Source organism: Mytilus trossulus, chromosome 6 (genome assembly GCF_036588685.1).
Source record: "Mytilus trossulus isolate FHL-02 chromosome 6, PNRI_Mtr1.1.1.hap1, whole genome shotgun sequence".
Taxonomy (NCBI): domain Eukaryota; kingdom Metazoa; phylum Mollusca; class Bivalvia; order Mytilida; family Mytilidae; genus Mytilus; species Mytilus trossulus.
The window spans coordinates 76,430,596-76,453,627 of NC_086378.1; the positions used below are offsets into that span (position 1 = coordinate 76,430,596).

A 23,032-nucleotide genomic window follows, 5' to 3' on the forward strand; every position below is an offset into this window, starting at 1 on the left:
AAGTAATAATGCTAGTGGAGCAAGCAAAGTCATAATGCTAGTAGAGCAAGCAAAAGTCATAATGCTAGTAGAGCAAGCAAAAGTCATAATGCTAGTAGAGCAAGAAAACAAGCATAATGCAAGTAGATCTAGCAAAAAGTCGAAATGCTAGTAAATTAAGCTAAACGGCATAGTGCTTGTATATATATAGATCAAGCCAAAAGTAATAATGCTAGTTGATCAAGCCATAAGTCATAATGCTAGTAAGTAAATCCAAAAGTTATAATGCTAGTAGATCTAGCAAAAGGTCATAATGCTTGAAGATCAAGCAAAGAACATTACTGTTCTCGTTTCTAATAATTAAATTAATAGTACATACGGCTTTAAATAGTTTATGTTAAAAAGTTGTCAAGATTGACGTTATTGACCATTAAACGACGAAATTCTCTAGGAATAACAGATAAAACAATAAAAAGTTCTATTTGGACTGGGTTTATCACGTCATGGTGAAGAACAAAAGAAGAATTAAAACTTTTCATGAGAAGAATTATATCCTGTTAGGAGCGCCTTAACTATTTTATTGCGTGTTTGAAAGAACAATTAAGAGTATACGATAACATCCCAAATATTTGATAATTGTTTGAAAATAAAGCATTTATTATATCCGATCACTTCTTTTTGATATACACAATTGTTGAGATATTTTATATAATTCTGTTAGTATTGAATTGACAAAAAAAAGTTGTTTACCTTAAACCCCTTCAAGCCTGATTATGCATGCCCCAAGTAAGTAGCATGCAATTCAGTGATTGTTCTTTTTTTTATGCGTTACATATTTGTTTTTCGTTCGTCATTTTATACATAAATTAGGCCGTTAGTTTTCTCGTTTAAATTGTTTTACATTGATATCACAAGGCCTTTTATAGCTCACTATGCGGTATGAGTTATGCGCTCATTGTTGAAGACCGTACAGCTACTGTGACATATAGTTGTAAAGTTTGTGATATTTGGTATCTTTTGAAGATTTGTCTCATTGGTAACAATGCCACATATTCCTTTTATATCATGTAAAGCTACTATAACTTTTCATCTTAACTAAATTAATCAAGCGTCGTATAGAATATTCTCTCAACAATATACAACGGTTGCTGTTTTTACTGTCCTGAGTATAACAAGATAAGCCAAATACCGAGGTTGATAGATTAATGGTGGATACGTTAGGTTCAAACATGTTTTATTGCTCTCCTAATTCTTATCACGTGTTTATCTTACTTCTCCCTAATGTCATTACTATTATCGTGAATTATATACAAAACAAACTCAAATATTTGTTAAATTGACATTTTTTTTTTATCTTTTTTAAAAATTGATTTATGTTCTAGTATTTAGGACATAATATCATTCAAAAATAGTCAATAGAAAATTTAGAATTAACGTTTTATTGTGTGTTTGATGGGTCATTCAAGAATAATGTGAAATAAAATGGGACAATTCAGTTATTGTATCGTTTTATCAATTTACATATATATATATATATACAGCCCAGGTGGTCGTGTGGTCTAGCGGGACGGCTGCAGTGCAGGCGATTTGGTGTCACGATATCACAGTAGCATGGGTTCGAATCCCGGCGAGGGAAGAACCAAAAATTTGCGAAAGCAAATTTACAGATCTAACATTGTTGGGTTGATGTTTAGACGAGTTGTATATATATATATATATAAAAAAGGCAAACTATATAATTATTGTACGAAAAGACATACAATGTTCTTTCTTATAACAATTCAAATACCTGTTTGTACCTGGTCAAGTAACCTCTATTTATCTTTTTGATCTGTGGAAGAGGTATCACCTTTGCTGCAATCAATATGGTTGGGTATTGCTCAGTTTCATTTATTATTCATCGAAATTTGAATGCAGTATTAATTTTTGGATACAATTTTTAATTGATATTTTAACTAGCTAGCTATAGTAGACCGTAAAGCATAGCTGTCCTTTGGGGTAACTGATTTGTATTAAAATTGTAATATAATTACCGACTTTAAGTACCGGTATATGGGGATTGACACATTTCCCTACTTAGGATGAAAGTTAATTAATGCTGTATTGTTGTCTCATTGGCAATCATTCTATATCTTTTTTATTATACATTTTTTGAGTAAGTTCACTTTAATTTTTTAAGAAAGACTTTTATAAACATGATAAACAAATGATTTTGTAAAATCGTCCAAACCCTCTATATAGAATAAAATGTTAAAAAAAGAAGATGGGATATGATTGTCAATGAGACAACTCTCCACAAGAGACCAAAATGACACAGAAATTAATATTTATAGGTCACCGTCCAGCCTTCAACAATGAACAAAGCCAATACCGCGTAGTCAGCTGTATAAAAGGCCCCGAAATGACAATGTAGAACAATTCAAACGAGAAAACTAACGGCCTTATTTATGTAAAAGGCGTTTTTCTTTGATTTTACCTGATGTATACAATGGTGATGAATGACTTAAAGTACAGCAACAAAATAAAAAAGGACAAGTAGATAAGCAACATGACTTGTATCTATGAATGCTACGATGATAGCTGAATCTCATCAACATATGCTGATTTCCTAAAACAATCTTGAATGTTATGCAAAATAATTACTGATCGAACCACTATAATCTCAAAGTTCACGAAAATCATGTATTAACAATTAATGGTAGCTGCCTAATATGCATTCAAAATGAGACTAACATATTCGATTAGCATCAGTCACATAATTTTGGTGCCAACGTTTATAATTTTATTATCCAAAATCGTTCACTAGTGATTCAGTACTACCTTAACCAAGCAGTGTTGTGGCCAATGATGGCAATAGTCAAACGAATGAGGTATGCCACAGTGTGGTAAGAGGACTGAGACTGAGAAGAAGGTATTGCTTATGGCCTAGCCACTGTAAACGGTACACAATATTTATAGTTGTGTATAAGTAACACTGCAAAATATGGTTTATTTCGATCCAGAGTAGTGATTGTTAAAAGTCTTGGTCTACAGTATTTACTTGCAAGTCTAACGTTAGCATCGTTAATTCGTTCCACAACCATTACAAAGGCCTGCTGATGAAAATCTTGGATTGTTTATGACAACTCCTTGGAGAAAGATATTGATGTATATCTTTTAGCTTGCAAAACAGATCTGTGAATATGATTCCATTTTTTGTATTTATGTAGCATTGTCAAAAGGAATGTGATCTTAGAGGCAGATATTACATAAGTTATTTCATTGAGAAGGGTTGGTGTTCAGTATGGATCCACTTCATGCCAATATCGCTAATTAAACGGAACCAAGAAAGAAATTGACAAAGAGAAGTATTGAGGAATCTTGCCATTCTAGTTTTTTCAATATAAAAAATATTGGCATAGGCCAAGACCGTCCTTGTTCCCATTGCTGTTCCATTAAGCTGGGAATAGTGTCCCCCATTGAATGTTAAATCTTTCCATTTGAATACCAAAATTTTAATTCTGGAATTAATATTTAGTTGGTAAATGTAAGGTGCTGTAAGAGTCCAAATATCACTACAGGCTTCGATATCTTCTTCAGTAGAGATATTATTATAGAGAAAGTTAACGTAAATCAAGACAAGGAATGATTCAAATCAGGAAATCAAAGTTTTGATTTTTCCACCCTATATACCATTTTGCCTCATAATTGAGATTAAATTAACATCCCTAATTAACTGGGCATTTAAAAAGTCAGAATGCGAGTACATATGTTCAAACTCTTTTAGGTCATTTTTTAGTAGCAGTAAACAAAAGAACTATGTCAATTGGACATGCTTTGATACTATATATGCCCTTGCATTTTTACTTGATAACAATTTTGTTCTTTTTGAATATTCCGTATATCGTCAATGGAATTCTAATGGGGACTAACTGTGCACCACTTATTGCGGACCTGTTTTTGCATTGTTATGAGTTACAATTTATGACTAAAATTAGCAAAGACCCATCGAAACAACATTTGATACAAAAATTTAACAATACTTTTATATTTTTGGATGATATATTGGCTCTCAATAACGACTTCTTCAGTGTGTATACTAAAGAAATGTATCCTGTTGAACTTACTTTAAATAAAGTTAGTACTAACAATGACCACTGCCCTTTCCTCGATCTTGATATCTATATCATTAACGGGAAGCTTAATACAAAAAGGTATGATCCTATCGTTAATTATCAATTTTTAGATGGTGACGTTCCCTTGTCACCATCTTATTGTTGTTATATATCTCAACTTGTACGATTCGCTCGTGTATGTAACAACGTATCAGATTTTAGCGAGACAAATTTATGTATTAATGAAAAATTATAACCCCCGGATTTTCGATATCACAAACTAGTCAAAACATTTACTAAATTTTATCATCGGTATAAGGAAATAATTCGTAAATATAACTCAACATGCAGACATCTTATACGTTCAGATATTTCACATCCAATCTTTTATATGGTAATATTCTTTACAGAGCACTAAAATGTCAGTATTCTCCTCAAAAGCTTACAAAACCTGTTTTTTGTCAGGTTATTCTAAGACTACTATAATACAATGTGTTATAGTAGTCTCAGGGTTATTAAATATTGCATATTTTGGCTTTAATATTGATTCACTTATAGGGTCTTTGCATCGGAACTAAACACATTTATTTAAAAAAAAAAACAGTTGCTGGCATGACACTGGTTAATATGTTCTTCTCATATATTTTTTCAACAGCATAGTGTCTTGCAAAAAAGCAACAACAAAAAAACGAGGTAAAATTATTTGTTGGGGGAGGGGGGTCAATTTGCAACAGCATAGTGTATTGCACAAAAGAAAAAAAACAATATAAATTCTAATCCCTTACTCTTTTTGCCATACACCAATGACCACACAGAAGCTACAACATCAAGCGCTAGACTGTTTGTCGATGACTGTCTACTCTTTAAACGGTTTAAACGCATCAAGAAACCAGAAGATGCAGACTTGCTGCAGAAAGATCTTTCCTCGCTAGTTAGAAGAGTGGGGACACAGTGGCTAATATGTTTCCACCTAGAAAATGTACAGTCATCCGTGTCTCTGGACGACGTCAACAACATCACTTAGCTTCTGGAGCAACTTCAATGGGAATCACTGCAGCACAGACGATGGAAACAGAGTCTGATGCTGTGTTAAAAGACCCAACACCAGATGATTGCCATTGATCCAGCCAAATACTATGCATCAGTGACAGTAGACCAGAAATTTAGACAGGCAAGAGTAAAGAGGGACGTATACTATCACTCATTCTTCCCGAGAACAACTAGAGAGTGGAACAATCTCCCAGAATCAACAGTGGAGTCCAGATTACCAGAGGACTTCAGGGCTAGAATAAACACAATCCCCTGGACCTTATCATATCTGAAATAGACAGCAGGAGAAACAGTGTATATAGTTGATTAGGCATAATTGTAAACACCGTCCAGTTTTTCGATGACTTTTACCTTTGGCTAGAGTGGAGTGGCCTCCTGTCTGTTTGAGATGCGCCCGAGTCAATTAACCGGTAAGAAGGAGTAATCATAGAACCAATTTGAGGTACTCTGACTACAGTCTTTTTGTGTTAAAACTACTATAACACATGTGTTATATAGTAGTCTCAGTTCTGTGTCAGACACCTAATATGTATTAAAATGTAGCCTACAATCCAAATTCAGACCTATATCGAGCATGAATATTGTGTCCATTTTGGTCCCAAATTTTCAGGTTTGGACATCTGCCGTCGAATCCAGCTGCTCTCAGCGAAGAAATGTATTTTATTTTATTTTCAACTGAACTTGGTAAACATGTTGAAAACAGTTGTTTTATTCAACAAGATAACCAAACTACCTTTTAAGATCTTCATTTTTTCTCTCCGTTATTAAGTGATTAAATGTGACTCTGTCGATAGGTTGTTTGTTGTATTTGGGTTTCCCCCAAAGACTTGTATAGTAAATCCTTGATTTCATTTCTTTTTCTTTATAATTATTATTTGGGGATGGGTTCGGATTTTGACACCGGTCATATAATTTAGAAAGTTCCTTAAAAAACATAAGACTTCCGGTTTTATTTTTTTTTGTAGTTTTGATTCTTTACCAAAAAGTCTTTAAAAAAAGGTATAAATGTTGAATATAGAAATCATGTTTAATACTCATCATTACATTTTAGTAACTAGAACAAAACAGATGATACATTCCCATGCACCAATAATCAGACACGTAGTCCTACAACATTTGTACTAAGAGTCTTGAGTTGGATCGTTTTTAGTTCTTTCGAGTTTTCTTGGACTCTTCATTGCACTTTAACCAAACCTAAATAGCAAACAGGATTGTAATGCAGCTGAACCCTCGTGCTGACGACCGTTTTTCAAGGTTGCATTTCATATGCCAGAAAATACAACAGCTCAACGTCTGTGACGTAACATGCCAAAAAACGACGTCATTCGATATATTACGTCACGACCTAATGACCCTTACATTTGGGACCCATCGGAGAAAAACACAACACTGTTTAATCTTCAGTCTTTTAATTGAAAGAGATACAGCATTGATGAGAAGCTTGCATGAATTTAGCCATGGACATACATGTACATGTATGTGTCCCTCCGGCACTGCCGGTTTGGACATATGTGTCCCTCCGGCAGCAAGAGGGTTAACCTAGCTTTCCTTTACTTTGAGTCCCTATGTTTTCCACAAGCAAATTAATGACAAGTGAAAATCTATACGAAATTTAAAGCTTGCTTGTTCAAACACGGGAGTTTGAAATCCTATCAATAACAGGGTAAAAATATACCAAAGTCGACTATCATAGTAGAGCTTCTCCCTCACAAAAATCCCAGATAAGGCCCTTTGACATATATTGAATTTACAGAGTGTCTGTTTACCATACAGAACCCATATTATTGAGAATTGAAATGGGAAATATGTTAAAACTCCACAATGCTGACCAAAAGGCAGAAAACAGCTGAAGTTTACCAATGGGTCTTCAACGCAATGAGAAAATTCTGAACCTGGAGGTGGGCCTCAGCTGGCCCCTAAATTAAAATGTGTTCTTGTTCAGTGAAAATGGACTTCATTAAAAACTGCAAAATATAAAACTGAACTGAATTTAATTAATATACATGCAAGACTGAAGAAAGGCCAGAGGGTTCTAACTTGGAACAAAAATATAGTAAATTAAAACTCTAAACAGGATTAATGACTACATTGTATATTAATACTATACATACACTGACATACATGAGATAGTTTGATTGTGTTAGATGAATTAAACATTTGTTCAACGATTTTATGCATGCTACAGTTAGTAGATTTACATGAATTGTGTTTTTTCAGAGGTTTATTTCCAGTTAGAGATGAATTGATTCATGCATATATGTGAAATTAGAATAATTTATAGAACCAAAGACATACCATGAGCAGTGACAATATGGTACTGAGTGCAGCAGGTCTCCTTGGAGGCATAGAACTCCCAGAATTCACCATTCTCAACATCATCAGCTGGGGATGTTCGGCAGCAATGATTTTTGGTGGTGTTGTTCCATTTATTCCACAATACAGAGACATTCAAAGATCCGGAAATGCAGATGGATTCTCTCCCTTTGTTTGTTTGACACTTTTAATAGCTAACATACTCAGGATAATGTTTTGGTTTGTATATCAATAAAGTACTTCTTAAGTACATGTAGCAACCTAGCTTTTATATTTTAAAACTGTAACTTTTCAGATATACATTTGTATATACATTTTGTTTGTAAATGTAAACCAAATCTCAACAGAAACTCAGTTTTTCCTGTCATTCCTGTTGTTCATCACAGCTCCATCATTATACATGCAATGTAGACTGGAAAGTTCAAACCTTTAGTTTTAAACAATAAACATGCTATAGATCCTATAACCAAACTAAAATACCTATATTAAACCAACATTGTCAATGAAATATAGAAACACATTTCCTTTATCAATATTTATAAGATATACATTGTACATGATGTACATGTAATGTCAGAAAATGGTATGTTTTTTTGCATAACAGACATTCCAAAGATTATAATTTTAATACATTCAAGTTACACATGTATATGTATACATCTTTTAAAACAATGTCTGAATCAAATTATGTTACTTTTTACAGGTTTGGCAAACATTATGAATTACCACTTTTAGCACAGAGTATAATTATGTTATTTGCAATGATGGCTTTAGTTCATCTATGTGTTAATGTTCGGAGAAAAACAGAGATTATAGTCGCTAAGCAACATAAATTTACAGGTAAGGTATCCATCAGACTGTTGTTATTATGTTATTTCGTAGTTTTACATGTACAGCCATTCAAAATCTTATATTCCTTCAATGTGTGCATGTATTATAAGAACGTCATTTTTGAAAGACCAAATGAACTTAATGAATGAGCTGTTGTAAATTGGTGCCTAGTATAGTAGAGTCATTTGGTCCTCTTATTTATGTGTCCCTCTGTTTATCTGTCTATCATATATCAGGCTAAAATATTGGCAGAAGGTTAGAAAAATATGACCAATCATTGCCAATCAAAGTTTTTTATTTCACCTGGCCCGAAGGGCCAAGTGAGCTTTTCTCATCACTTGGCGTCTGTCGTCGTCCGTCGTCGTCGTCAGCGTCCGGCGTTAACTTTTACAAAAATCTTCTCCTCTGAAACTACTGGGCCAAATTTAACCAAACTTGGCCACAATCATCATTGAGGTATCTAGTTTGAAAATTGTGTCCGGTGACCCTGCCAACCAACCAAGATGGCCGCCATGGCTAAAAATAGAACATAGGGGTAAAATGCAGTTTTTGGCTTATAACTCAAAAACCAAAGCATTTAGAGCAAATCTGACAAGGTGAAATTGTTTATCAGGTTAAGATCTATCTGCTGTAAAATTTTTAGATGAATCTGACATTCCGTTGTTAGGTTGCTGCCCCTGAATCGGTAATTTTAAGGAAATTTTGCTGTTTTTTGGTTATTATCTAGAATATTATTATAGATAGAGAAAAACTGTAAACAGCAATAATGTTCAGCAAAGTGAGATCTACAAATAAGTCAACATGACCAAAATGGTCAGTTGACCACTGTGGGAGTTATTGCCCTTTATAGTCAATTTTTAACCATTTTTCGTAAATCTTAGTTATCTTTTAGAAAAATCTTCTCCTCTGGAACTACTGGGCCAAATTAATTGAAACTTGGCCACAATCATCTTTGGGGTATCTAGTATAAAAATTGTGTCCGGTAACTCGGCCAACCAACCAAATTGGCGGCCATGGCTAAAAATAGAACATGGGGTAAATGCAGTTTTTGGCTTATAACCCAAAAAACAAAGCATTAAGAGCAAATCTGACAGAGGTAAAATTGTTGATCAGGTCAAGATCTATCTGCCCTAGAATTTTCAGATGAATTGGATCATCGGTTGTTAGGTTGCTGCCCCTAAATTGGTAATTTTGAGGAAATTTTGCTGTTTTTTTGTTATTATCTTGAATATTATTATAGATAGAGATAAACTGTAAACAGCAATAATGTACAGTAAAGTAAGAACCAAAAATAAGTCAACATGACCATAATAGTCAAATGACCCCCTGAGGATTTATTGCCCTTCATAGTCATTTTTTAACAATTTTCACAAAATTTGTAGATTTTTACTAACATTTTCCACAGAAACTACTGTTATAGATAGAGATAATTGTAAGCAGCAAAAATGTTTATTAAAGTAAGATCTTCAAAATCATCACCATCACCAAAACACAATTTTGTCATGAATTCATTTGTGTACAATGTTTAATATTAACATAGACCAAGGTGAGCGACACGGGCTCTTTAGAGCCTCTAGTTAAACTTTTCATCACAATAAAGTTTATTTTATAATTAACACAAGTGATAAGTCTTGCCATTGCTAGACAGAAAAAGTAACATGGTTCTTGCTTCTGAGGCTTTCTGAGCTGAATATAGATGTTTGACTATTGTACCGTTATTGTATTCATGTTTTCCCCTGTATTTATATTTAGTCCTGGCATGAAAGGAGAGAATATAATTTTCAGAAAATACTTGAATTGAAAAATATTCAATTCATAGTTTTTATGATGAACTATTGGTCTTGTTTATAAATATTATTTTGTTGTACAGTGTCTTCACGTTTTCAATGCAACACAACATGTAATATACTCTTGTATTACCTGTACCAACATAAAAATGACTTTATTGATATATCAATCAATTACATCAAGTAGTAAAACATTCTAACTCACAATATAATGATAAAATCATTACCACAGATTTTACACACAGTGGAGACATTCCACATCATGGAGTTGCTCCCCCTGAACATACATTTTTTGGTACGTAATTTATGTTTGCATGGCTTTTAGTGTTGTACTTCCTGCTCACTTGCATGCTACTTTTAACTGAAAGAATTTGCATTTTGTGCTTTGGCAATCATGATTCATTCTGGCAATGAAAAAAATAATCCTAACAGGTTTCAAAACTGAAATTGACAAATAAAACATAAGTCCGAAATCGTTAAATAACAGATATACCAGCATTTTCCAATGCATATGAAACCATATTTCCAGGCATGCCTATCCCAACCTTGAATGTGATTCAACATCGCACTTAAACCATATATGAAACTAGATCATACATAGATCCCATGACAACCCATGTCCTCCATCACTCCAAGTGAGCACACTGCAATGAGTCATGATCCCATGCTATTCAACTTTTGATTGACCTTTGACCGAGAAAGTTGATAAGGATATCCTTTGGTTGTGGTTTTTACATACACATGGTTTCATGAAAATTAGCTTAGCCTATTCTGTACATTGTCAACATGAACATGATGATGTAATGTAAAAATAACTAAAAAAACATACTGTGGATTCCTTTATTTTCGTGGATTAAGAAAAACTTGCATATTCGTGGATATTAAATTTCGTGGTTTTGCTGAAGTGTGCATACAAACCTATAGAAAAATTATCATTCGTTGAATATTTAATTTCGTGGTTTGACTGTGCCCACTGAACCTAGGTTTTTAGGAGAAAGAGCTTGTGCTAATTCCGATTGGAATGCATCTATTCCACACCCATTTAAAAATGATTTTCTGAATGTAAAGAAGGTAGATTTACAGCCAATTTTGAATTTATGTCAAAATGAGGTTCGCTAATTCCAAATTCCCAGGAGTACCTACTCAGGTTAGTTTCTGAATAGAATTTGAAAATTGAAACTTACTCATCCATCGTAATTACATGATTTAGTCATTTTAAATATTTTCTAGACCATTTACACAGGTAATTTTGTTTTGGTGTACAATATAATGTTTACTGTTTCATATGGGTTTTTTAAGACTGATTGTATATGCATATATTCTGGATATTCTGAATTCATATCATCTCAGTTTGGATGTTAAGGATTTCTAATCAAACTTATGTTTAGTTTTATTGATAAAAAATAAGGAGATGTGGTTTAATTCCAACAGGACAACTGTTCACTAATGACCAAATGACAGATATTTTACGACTTACAGTTTGTCCTGATGTCATTTTGTTTAAATATCTTGTAAATCTCTTTCACCACATTTTTTTGCAATTGAATAGTTCCTTTCTCAAGTTTTTGTAAGTTCAGTTCCTAAACTGATTGCAGTGCATGTATTGGTAACACATAATCACACTTTATTGGAATAATTCAGGATTTCGTGCAAAACAAATTTGTTTTGAAAACAATCATAAATAAGATTTTTTTTTTACACATGCATAGCCAATGGTACAATCCTTGTACCGGTAGTTCAATTTGAATTTGTTTACCGGTATTTACAAATTTCTGACATCATTTTCCTTGCTCTAGCTTAGTAATACAATCTAATACAAAATAGAAGCTGAATTAACTTATAGATTTATCAACAATTTTATGAAGTGAATATGTAGCTCCATCCATGATGTGGAAAATCTCTGGTTTTGATGAGCAATTTGGAATATATTGCTATCATTTTTATTAGTAATCTGAGAATTGTTGAAATGTTTTAGTGTTGTTCAACAGGTTTTAGCATCAAAGGTTTATTTTGATCCTTTAGGAAATTGCACAGAAACCTCTGTCTGAAATCAAGTGTTCAATACAAGTGTGTTCTTGGTATTTAGGGTGTCAGATTTTAGAACATTGACTTTGCACTTTTATCAAAATATATTGTGAAATGTTCTGAGTAGAAAAATGTAGGAGTTGAGTTGTCTAGCAAAATTAGAGGGGAAATCCTCAAACAATTCTATAGCAGCATGTGCATAACTTCAACATGTGTCCAATCTTCTTTTGAAGTTTTAAAAATGTTAGCTGAGAACTGCCAGAGTTTATAAAAGCACACTTATCACCATACTATAAACTGTTTTGCAATAACTGGCCAGAAATGCATCATGCATACAGAAAACATAATCATGCTTTAAATCTTAATCAGTAACGTTAATTGCTTATATATGGCCCATTCTATTGTAACAGAATCTATATTTTTTATCATTATTCATAGAGTCCAATTATAACACATAATTCATACAACCTAAAGCTTGGTATACTTAAATTGATATAAACAATATTCCTTTTTGTAGTTATATGTTTCTTGTAATTATTGAATAAAAAAATAAATTTGTTCATTATTTTAACCCTGTTTATTAATAAATTTGTTAGAGATACTTGACTGTTACTGACATATCAAATGTTTTTTCAATGCAGAAATGCTCTTGAATAGTCAATGCGACAACCAAACATTAGACCAAATGACATAGATGTAAACAACTATAGGTCACTATACAACCTTCAACAATGAACAAAACTTATGCAGTATAGTAAGCTATAAAAGGCCTGGACATGAAAATAAATGTGGAACATTCCAAACTATTCCAGTTATCTTGTTAAATGAACAGATTTATTGGACATAATGATGGTTTATCTCAACTGATTTATATCAATTGTATATATTATATGATTTTTATTTTTAAGTTTCTCATTTCTTTTTATTTTGATTTCCTTTTGCACCAAATGAGATGATTTTAATTTCTTTTATTTCAGATTTTGATTGGGATTACTTTTGGATGTGGACAGACTTTCATAGTTATATAGAATTTATCTTTGCCTTTATTGCTTTGTTTGGACTAATAACATACCTATTTCTATACAACATGTATGTTGTAGAGACAATAGGATTTTTAGCAGTATTTGCAGAGGCAATGTTAGGAGCACCACAGTTTTATAGAAATTTTACAAATAAATCCACTCAGGGAATGAGGTGAGACCAGAATAGATTTACTATTATTTACTATGCATCTGTCCCTAATCAGGAACCTCTAGCCTTTGTTAGTAAATACAGTTATCTCATTTGAAATGGTGAAAACAAAACAAAAAAATCTCTATGAAAAAAATAGATTTGGTTTGTTATCCTAAGAGAAAAATTTCCATCAAAGTCTAGTGGATACTATGAAACTTCAGGTCATAGTACAACTGTACATTTGAAACCAGATGCTCCGCAGGGCGTAGCTTTATACGACCGCAGAGGTTGAACCCTGAACGGTTGGGGCAAGTATGGACATAACATTCAAGCTGGATTCAGCTCTAAATTTGGATTGTGATTAAATAGTTGACACAGCATAGGTTTCTGACACAGAATGAATGTGTTCTAATGAAATTAAAATTTTTGTTTTCTCTTAGAGCAATTCACTATGCTGTTGAATATTATTCCTCTTAAAAAAATGTTTGAAGAAATTTTCTTTTTATTTATGAAATTTTAAATGAGAAAATTGAACCCATTTTTTTTAATCACATCCCCCTTTCCCTTATTCCAAAACTAATCTCAATTAAAATTTCTAATGGAGTTTGCAACAATTACTACTCATTTAAATACATCATAAAATATTAAGATGTAAAAAAACTGCTTGTTATCACTGAATGGTAAAGATTATTTTAATTTATCAGTTGGTAGTAAAAAGTGAATATACATTGTATATTGTATATATAACAAAGATTTAAGTTGATTCTGGACAAAGAAAGATAACTCCAAATAAAAAAAATTCTTACAATTAGATATTTCTTGCTTACTATTCTGGACAAAGAAAGATAACTCTAATTAAAAACAAAATTGCTATTTCACAATATTTTGCAATAAGATATTTCTTGCCATTGCGCAATACTGTGCAATTGAAAAGACTTGCTATTGCACAAAACTTAATATAATAATTTTAGATCCTGATTTGGACCAACTTGAAAACTGGGCCCATAATCAAAAATCTAAGTACATGTTTGGATTCAGCATATCAAAGAACCCCAAGATTTCAATTTTTGTTAAAATCAAACTAAGTTTAATTTTGGACCCTTTGGACTTTAATGTAGACCAATTTGAAAACAAGACCAAAAATGAGGAATCTACATACACAGTTAGATTTGGCATATCAAAGAACCCCATTTATTCAATTTTTGATGAAATCAAACAAAGTTTAATTTTGGACCCCGATTTGGACCAACTTGAAAACTGGGCCGATAATCAAGAATCTAAGTACATTTTTAGATTCAGCATATCAAAGAACCCAACCGATTAATTTTTTGTCAAAATCAAACGAAGTTTAATTTTGGACCCTTTGGACCTTAATGTAGACCAATTTGAAAACGGGACCAAAAGTTAAAAATCTACATACACAGTTAGATTCGGCATATCAAAGAACCCCAATTATTCAATTTTGATGAAATCAAACAAAGTTTAATTTTGGACCTTTTGGGCCCCTTATTCCTAAACTGTTGGGACCAAAACTCCCAAAATCATTACCAACCTTCCTTTTATGGTCATAAACCTTGTGTTTAAATTTCATAGATTTCTATTTACTTATACTAAAGTTATGGTGCGAAAACCAAGAAAATGTTTATTTGGGTCCCTTTTTGGCCCCTAATTCCTAAACTGTTGGGACCTAAACTCCCAAAATCAATACCAACCTTCCTTTTGTGGTCATAAACATTGTGTTTAAATTTCATTATTTTCTATTTACTTAAACTAAAGTTATTGTGCGAAAACCAATAATAATGCTTATTTGGGCCCTTTTTTGGCCCCTAATTCCTACACTGTTGAAACCAAAACTCCCAAAATCAATCCCAACCTTTCTTTTGTGGTCATAAACCTTGTGTCAAAATTTCATAGATTTCTATTAACTTAAACTAAAGTTATAGTGCGAAAACCAAGAAAATGCTTATTTGGGCCCTTTTTGGCCCCTAATTCCTAAAATGTTGGGACCAAAACTCCCAAAATCAATACCAACCTTCCTTTTGTGGTCATAAACCTTGTGATAAAATTTTATAGATTTATATTCACTTTTACATAAGTTAGAGTGCGAAAACTAAAAGTATTCGGACGACGACGACGACGCCAACGTGATAGCAATATACGACGAAAATTTTTTCAAAATTTGCGGTCGTATAAAAACTATAAACAGTGGTAACTGAAAGTATTCATCTTTTAAACTGATGGTTTATTGCTACTGACTTGGAAGAAAAGGGGGGTCAATGAAAAACTATGTGAATTAAGTTTTTTATCCTACATTGAACTTTTGATGTCGTCCCTAAGTCAATGAGAGAAAAATACTGTTGTTTTCAACAGAATTGAGTCTAAAAAATATATCAGGCTCTGCATTGACATGAGTTTGGAATAAAATTGCTTAAGTCATTAAAAGAACCAGATTAATGACACATTTTAGCCCAAAAACATATTTGTCAAGCAATTTCTGGAATTGATGGATTCACAGTTTTAAATTTTCATAGTTTGCAGTAAGCATTCAGAATTACTATTTATAGATTGCAATTATTCAGCTATTTTATTTTTTGTATTTTTCAGTAAGAAGATGGTAGGATTTTGGACAATGGGAGATATTTTTAAGACTGGTTATTTTATAGTACGAGAAGCTCCACCCCAGTTCTGGATTTGTGGAATGTTACAAGTGTCAATAGATATATCTATATTTTTACAAGTTTATATATATCGTAATTTATCTACCAAATCCAAGCTTTGAATAATATTCTAGTCAATTGTTCATGTCAAAACTAAGGGTTTCACATGGCTAATAAATTATATTTTTTATCTTTCTGAAAACAGATTTACATGGCTTTTTGTGGCTCACACATGGTCAAATCCAACCTGTGATCTTTTTGGTTTTGTAATGTACCTTGCAACCTTATGTCTCATTTAAAATTTGCTGGGACCTGTGAAATTTTTAAATATTCAAAACTGACTATGGGTACATTAAATTTTCTTGAAAGTGAACTAATGACCCCTAGGGTACCCTTCTTGGAGCCCTGTCTTTTTACAGTATCTTTTAATTATTCATAATTAATTAAGACCTGGACGATTTAAAGCTCATGTATAAAGGGTAAATTTACCTCTAAATGTCTTTTGGTTATTTATGCTACTGGATTTCATTTGAGATATTTTGTTCGTTTCATATTATTACTTATTTCTTGATTGTCTAGTCAGAGTTTGTATATATTATTTTAACATTATTGAATCACCTTCATAAAAAAAATGTTAATTGTGTTTTGGTTTAAATTTAAAAAAAAAAATAGTTGAGGATTTCTCAATTCAGTTGTGCAGTATGTATTACTTCATGAGCAGTATTGACTATTACTAAAGTGGTGTAATTGAATGCTGCATCTATATAAAGCTATATTAAGGTCTTCAAATATATATGTAAACAAAAATATTATCGAAAAATCTACATTTGATAAATTGAATATATTCAAACATTCATATGGAGGATATGTGTACCTGAACACGATTTTACTTAAATAGGAAATGAAATGGAGAAAACCAAAAAAAAAATGGAATGAAGTGTAGAATAAAAAAAACCACCATAAGACAAAGGGGACATAATACAAAAAAAATATGGAATTAAAGGGGAGATAACCCCAAAATATCATCTATTGGCTATCAAAATAAGAGATAGTGCTTCTTTATGTTATATTTTTGAATCATTTTTTGAAAATCACATATATTCAAAGTAAGAACATAACAACATGTTCTTTTTAAAAAGTATTTACTTCAATTTTAAGTAATGGTGTAGACTAGTATTGTATTGTTGGAAATTTAAACTATAGCTTTGTCCAAAGATCTAAATGGTGTGAATATGAAAATGAATAAACTGGTAATACAGTGACATACATTAAACTTGTTAATTTAACAGTGGAGTTTTAAGTAATTGAAAATTACTAGTTGAAATAAGTGTGCCATAATAAAATATTGATTTATTATAACTTTTATGAAGGAAATTGATCAACTTATTTGCATTGCTGTTTAAAAGTGAAATCAGTAATGTTAATTGTTTTGCATCAATTGAAGATTGTCACTACAATAGCATTTAATTGAGTTGTTGTGTCTTTGTTTTTTATGTTAATACATGAAAGCTTCTTTTACATACCATATAAACATATTTTTATATTTTGCTTCTATTTTTCAATGGCAGATTTAGTTTTTTGGCAGTTTGCATATTCATGTATTTAATTAATGGCTAATATAAAATAATTACCTTCAATAATTTAGAAGAATTTAAATCGTTTTAGATTAAGGCTTTATAAATGCAGATTAATTACAAGTAATCACATCAAGGTGTAAAGATTTTAAATCATATCTATTAAAATGAAATATATAATAATAAAACTACCAAGAAACATATTTGGGAAATTAGATAAAGGTTTATTACAGTATCATTTCTGAATTCATTCATTTAAAACATTGGTATGTTAATTATTTTGTAAGTAAGTGAACGGGTATAAATACTTTACTTTTTGTGGTCAATATATAGAGTTAAAAATCATCACCTTTTTATTGTTTGCTTGTTTTATCAGTCATTGTTTTATATATGATGGATTTACAAAAGATAAAAAAGTTATTTGCACTGCATGTTATTAAATGCTGCACAAAATATTGTTGATGTGGTGTGGTGTGCTTACTTCGGTTTTGAGAGCGTCCAAAATAATAATATTTCGTTGCAAATTCTTTAATTTAATTTTAAGATGCAGAAACTTGATCCATTGAACTGTTAGTAGTATGGAGATTAGATATTCAAAATTATTTTTTTATCTTTTAATATTGTTTTATCTGTGAATTGTTACTTATAATAAATGATATATATGTTGAAATCCTTTATAAATATATGTTGCATTTGTTTTATTACTCTTTAAAATTACATAAGCCATTGTGTATGCCTTCTGTTGTTGCTAATTTAAAAGTGCCTGAATTTGTGAATACAAATTATTCCTTGCTTTTAAGCTGGTTCATTGTTGTCTTTTGAACCTTCTTGTTTAACTACAAATTATGCAAAAATGTGTTTTCTACTGGGTTTATTAATATAAATATGTGTTCGTAATAGTTACATTCATGTAGAGTATAACACTGAAGATTGTTGATCAACATTTTACACAACAGTGTTGAAATTCAGATAGACTCATTATTTATAATATGCTTGTCCTGAGCATTCATGAATTATTTACCACTGGACTTCAATATAATTTGTATATGTATGCTTATTTTATTTATTTTTTAGAAATCAGCTTGTAGAATTCAAATCAATTGTATAAAGCACATTAAATAAGCATTTTATTGGAGATGATAAGGATATGATTTGTATAAATAGAAATTGTTTAATATGATTGGTTACTAGTACTTCATAAAATGATTTATTTTCATACAGGGTATTTTCTGTTACATGTATACTGTGTTTATAATTTATAGTGGCTTAAATTCATGTGACATATGTGAATGATCAATCATATAAAAATTATTGCCATATGTCAAGATCTAAATTTCATCTAGTCTTACATGTACTATTATGAATGAAATAGACATATACCATACCTGTAGCTAGGGGGTTTGGGGGGTTTTGGACCCCCCTCCCCTTAAAACCAAATAAGAACTGTTAAAGTCATTGTTCTGTTCAAATTGTGACTGTTAAAGTCGAGTTCATTAGTCCAAATAACCCTCCTTTGGAAATTCCTGGCTACAGGGCTGTATACTAGTAAAGCTCTATTAGTTCATACATAATTTCAACACAATTTTGCTCTTAAAGATATAGAACACATGAATAAATGTAGATACAATCAGTATCTTTTGCTAATTTACTGAAACACCACTTAATTGGCGCAGACAAACAAATATTCTTAACCATAAATTAAAAATTTTAAGAAAGTAATTTAACATTAGCATCAAGGTTATATCATGTTTGTCATTTGAGGCCAAAAAAAAAATCCACATTGTACAATTAATTAGCTAAGCTTTGTAGCCTGTCCTTAAGTTGATTAATTGTTGATAGCTAATTTTTATCTAATTTTTCATATTTTTATTTTAATTCAACATGCAATGAATTGTTCTGCAGTGACTGAAGGACCAAAAATACAAATACATGTTTTAATTTTTATCAGGTAATGCTCTCATCAGATTTGTTTAAATTAAAGAAATGTCATGTATGATCTCTATAAAATTGGGGAAATAAAACAATGTTTTTTATGACGACTTTTCTCATTTTTTGGCCTAGAAGTACCGTATGAGAACCTCACTCATAATGGACAACAGTTCCAAACTTTTTCTGCTTAGTGTTCTGCCTCTGTGTTATTGAATGATTTGATATTTTCCATGGGTATTATTTTTCGTGGATTTACAAAAAAATGCATTTTCATGGATATTTGATTTAGTTGTTTTGCCAATTCTCTGCATGCAAAGCATATAGAAAAATTTGAAATTAATTGAACGTTTGATTTCATGGTTCACATGTACTAATGAAACCCACAAAAAATACATGTATGACAAATAATAATGAATGAAGTAACATGTAAAAGGGTTTCTGAACTGCCAGGTATGCACATCCTGTTTGGCAATACTTTGAATTTTAATAATATCTACTGAGCTTCAATTTTTTTGCCTGTTATTTTATCTCAGCTTCATTCATATGAAATAGTTAAAATATAGTAAGGAACTATATAATACCTGTGTATAACTAATTACCATGCATATGTTCAACTTGCCTTACTTAAAATCCCCTCATAATTTCCTTCCACATTTGCTGAATAAGACTTCTTATCATTTTCTAACTTCCAATGAGTAAAGTGAGTTGAAAGATACCAAAGGGATATCCGAACTCATATGTAAAAAAAAACTGACAACACCATGGTTAAAATAGAAAAAGACCAACAAGAGTAACATGACAGGTGCCACTAGTGGAACAGGAACTGTTCACCCACTTTGAGAACTGAGTTCATCCCCAGCTTCAAGCCTAGTTCCTGTTGTTAAATCTTTGGTTTACAGTATAGTGTTTTGTGGAATACAGTTTATGTTCATCATTTCTCTTTTTGGCTATGATGGTGTGTTTTTAGCTCACCGTAAAAGCTTGCCTTAAGGGCCAAGTGGGCTTTTCTTATCGTCCGTCGTCGTCCTTACCTTTTTACATTTCAACTTCTTCTAGTGAACCACTGAACAGAATGATACCAAACATTGCAAGAATATTCACTATGAGGTGCTGACCAAGTGTTGTTACTTTGTAGCTGATCCATCATCCAAGATGGCCTTCAGCAGGGACTTTGTTAACATAGGTCACTATGGACAATTCATACATATGTATTCTTTTAGAGAACCACTGAATTGTATGAAACATAACATGGTATAAAAATACCTTATGAGGTGCTGACCAAGTGTTGTTACTTTGTAGCTGATCCATCATCCAAGATGAACGTCAGCAGGGACTTTGTTTGACATATGACACTGTGGACAATACATACATATGTATTCCTTTAGAGAACCACTTAATGGTATGAAACCAAACATGGTATAAATATTCCTTATGGGCAGCTGACCAAGTGTTGTTACTTTGAAGCTGATCAATCATCCAAGAAGGCTACCAGAGAGGGTCTCAGTTTAACACAGGCCCTTAAAGGAAATACATTCAAATGTTTTCTTTTAGAGTACTCCTGAATGGAATTAAATCAAACAAGGAAGTGTTGTTACTTTGTAGCCGATCCATCATCCAAGATGGCTGTAAGTAGTGGACTGAGCTTAACACAAGCCATTAAAGGAAATACATTCAAATGTTTTCTTTTAGAGTACCCCTGAATGGAATGAAACCAAACAAGGCAAGAATGTTCCTACTGAGGTGCTGACCAAGTGTTGTTACTTTGCAGCCGGTCCACCATCGTTATCATCCAAGATAGCTTCCAGCAGGGAGCTTAGTTTAACAGAGGACCCTACGTGAAATACATACAATTGTCTTCTTTTAAGAACCACTGAATAGAATGAAATCAAACATTGCATGACTATTCCTTATGAGGTTAGGACCATGTGTTGTTACTTTGTAGATGGCCACCAACTGGGACTTTGTTTAACATAGGATCCTATGAGAAATACATACAAATGTTTTCTTTTAGAGAACCACTGAATGGAATAAAACCAAACATTGCATGAATGTTCTTTATGAGGTGATGACAAAGTTTTGGTACTTTGTAGGAAATCCATCAACCAAGATGGCAGCTAACAGTGTACATTTCTTAACAATGGACCCTATGGTAAACGTATACAAATGTCTTCTTCTAGTTTAAGGTGCTGACCAAGTGTTGTTTCTTTGTATTTAATTTGTCATCAAAGATTGCTGCAAACGGGGGGTAAGTTTTACATAGTTTTACCTGTACATACAATTTTTTTCTTCCAGAAAAACCACTGAATAGAATGAAACCAGAAAAGATCAAAACATTAGTCAACATAAGCAAAATTGTCAATTGACATCTTGTTGGAGTTATTGTCCTTTTAAATTAAATCATTTTCTACCATTTCGATGAACTTATTGGTAATTTCTGTAAACTTAATAAGTCTTCTGCTTTTGATCGAATTACGAAGCAAATATATCTCTGATGATTTTACTATGTTTTTACGTGATTTATAAAACCAAACTTGAATCAGGTGAGCGACAAAGGCTCTTGAAAGCCCCTAGTTTATTGGATGCACAGTTTTTAGCTGACATGGTCCATCATGTGATGACTGTCATCTTCTGTGCTAAAGCTAAGCAAATTTAGCCATAATCATTATCAATGGGATTATGTAAGATAAAATGCTTCGATGAACACAGCCTGATACGACAGCAGATGTCGAACCCTGAATACGTGGAGCAAGTTTGGACACAATATTCTAGTTTGATATAGTCTGAATTTGGATTGAAATCAAATGTTTTACATAATATAGGTCGTCTCTGACACAAAATTAATGTAATCAAAGATCCCAAAAGTTTTAAATGTGTCTTTCAAGTTATCTAGTTATTATAATTTTAGCTGAAACCAAACAAATTCAATATTGGACCCTTCAAACCTTACTGTGGACTAATCGGAAAACAGGGCAGGGTTTTTTTCTCCTGCCATATCAGTATTTCTTGCTTTTATAAATAAATCAGATATAATCAATGTGAAAATGGAAGTTTTGGTGCACAACATAAAAAAACTCCTTCCCCAAAAATTATACCCCACCCCCCTTTCCAAAAAAAAAATGTTTTCTTAATTTTAAGTACACATGTTTCCTATGATATGATCTTTCAAATTTTATTGCCAAACTAAAGTATTGCCCCCAATTTTATGGTCCAATGAACAAAGAAAAAGATAGTGTGAAGCTCAGGTTAAAGTTTTGGTTAAACTTTTTGGTCAAGGTAGTTTTTGATGAAGTTGAAGTCCAATCAACTTGAAACTTAGTACACATGTTCCTTAAGATATGATCTATCTAATTTTAATGCCAAATTAAAGCATTGATCCCAATTTCACGGTCTACTGAACAGGTAAAATGATAACGCGAGTGGGCACACCCGTGTACTATGGACATATTTTCGTTTAAATTATTTTATATAAGAAGACTTTTGATAAGAATGATACATTTTAGCAGAGTACAATGCTTTTTTAAAGTTCGTAGTTACACACCAGTTTTTAAAAATTATGAAAAAAAAAGAAAAGAAAAAACGCGGGTTTTAAGTTGGAAGAAAATGCGTTAGAAGTTAGGAGA

At 32.0% G+C, this 23,032-nt stretch overlaps 1 protein-coding gene across 2 annotated transcripts; it reads left to right on the forward strand.

The window, feature by feature from the left end:
* Positions 1-6,035: 6,035 nt before the first annotated feature.
* LOC134721870 (solute carrier family 66 member 2-like) lies at positions 6,036-19,516 on the forward strand. 2 transcript variants are annotated; one of them, XM_063585133.1, is made up of 6 exons: positions 6,036-6,122; positions 7,341-7,655; positions 8,140-8,276; positions 10,287-10,349; positions 13,057-13,273; positions 15,857-19,516. In XM_063585133.1, exons 2-6 carry the CDS (start codon positions 7,420-7,422, stop codon positions 16,029-16,031), a joined length of 828 nt encoding a protein of 275 aa, XP_063441203.1. In that variant the 5' UTR covers positions 6,036-6,122; positions 7,341-7,419; the 3' UTR covers positions 16,032-19,516. The 2 variants fall into 2 exon arrangements, with proteins under 2 accessions (XP_063441203.1, XP_063441204.1); XM_063585134.1 differs by lacking the exon at positions 10,287-10,349.
* The last annotated feature ends 3,516 nt before the right edge of the window (positions 19,517-23,032 follow it).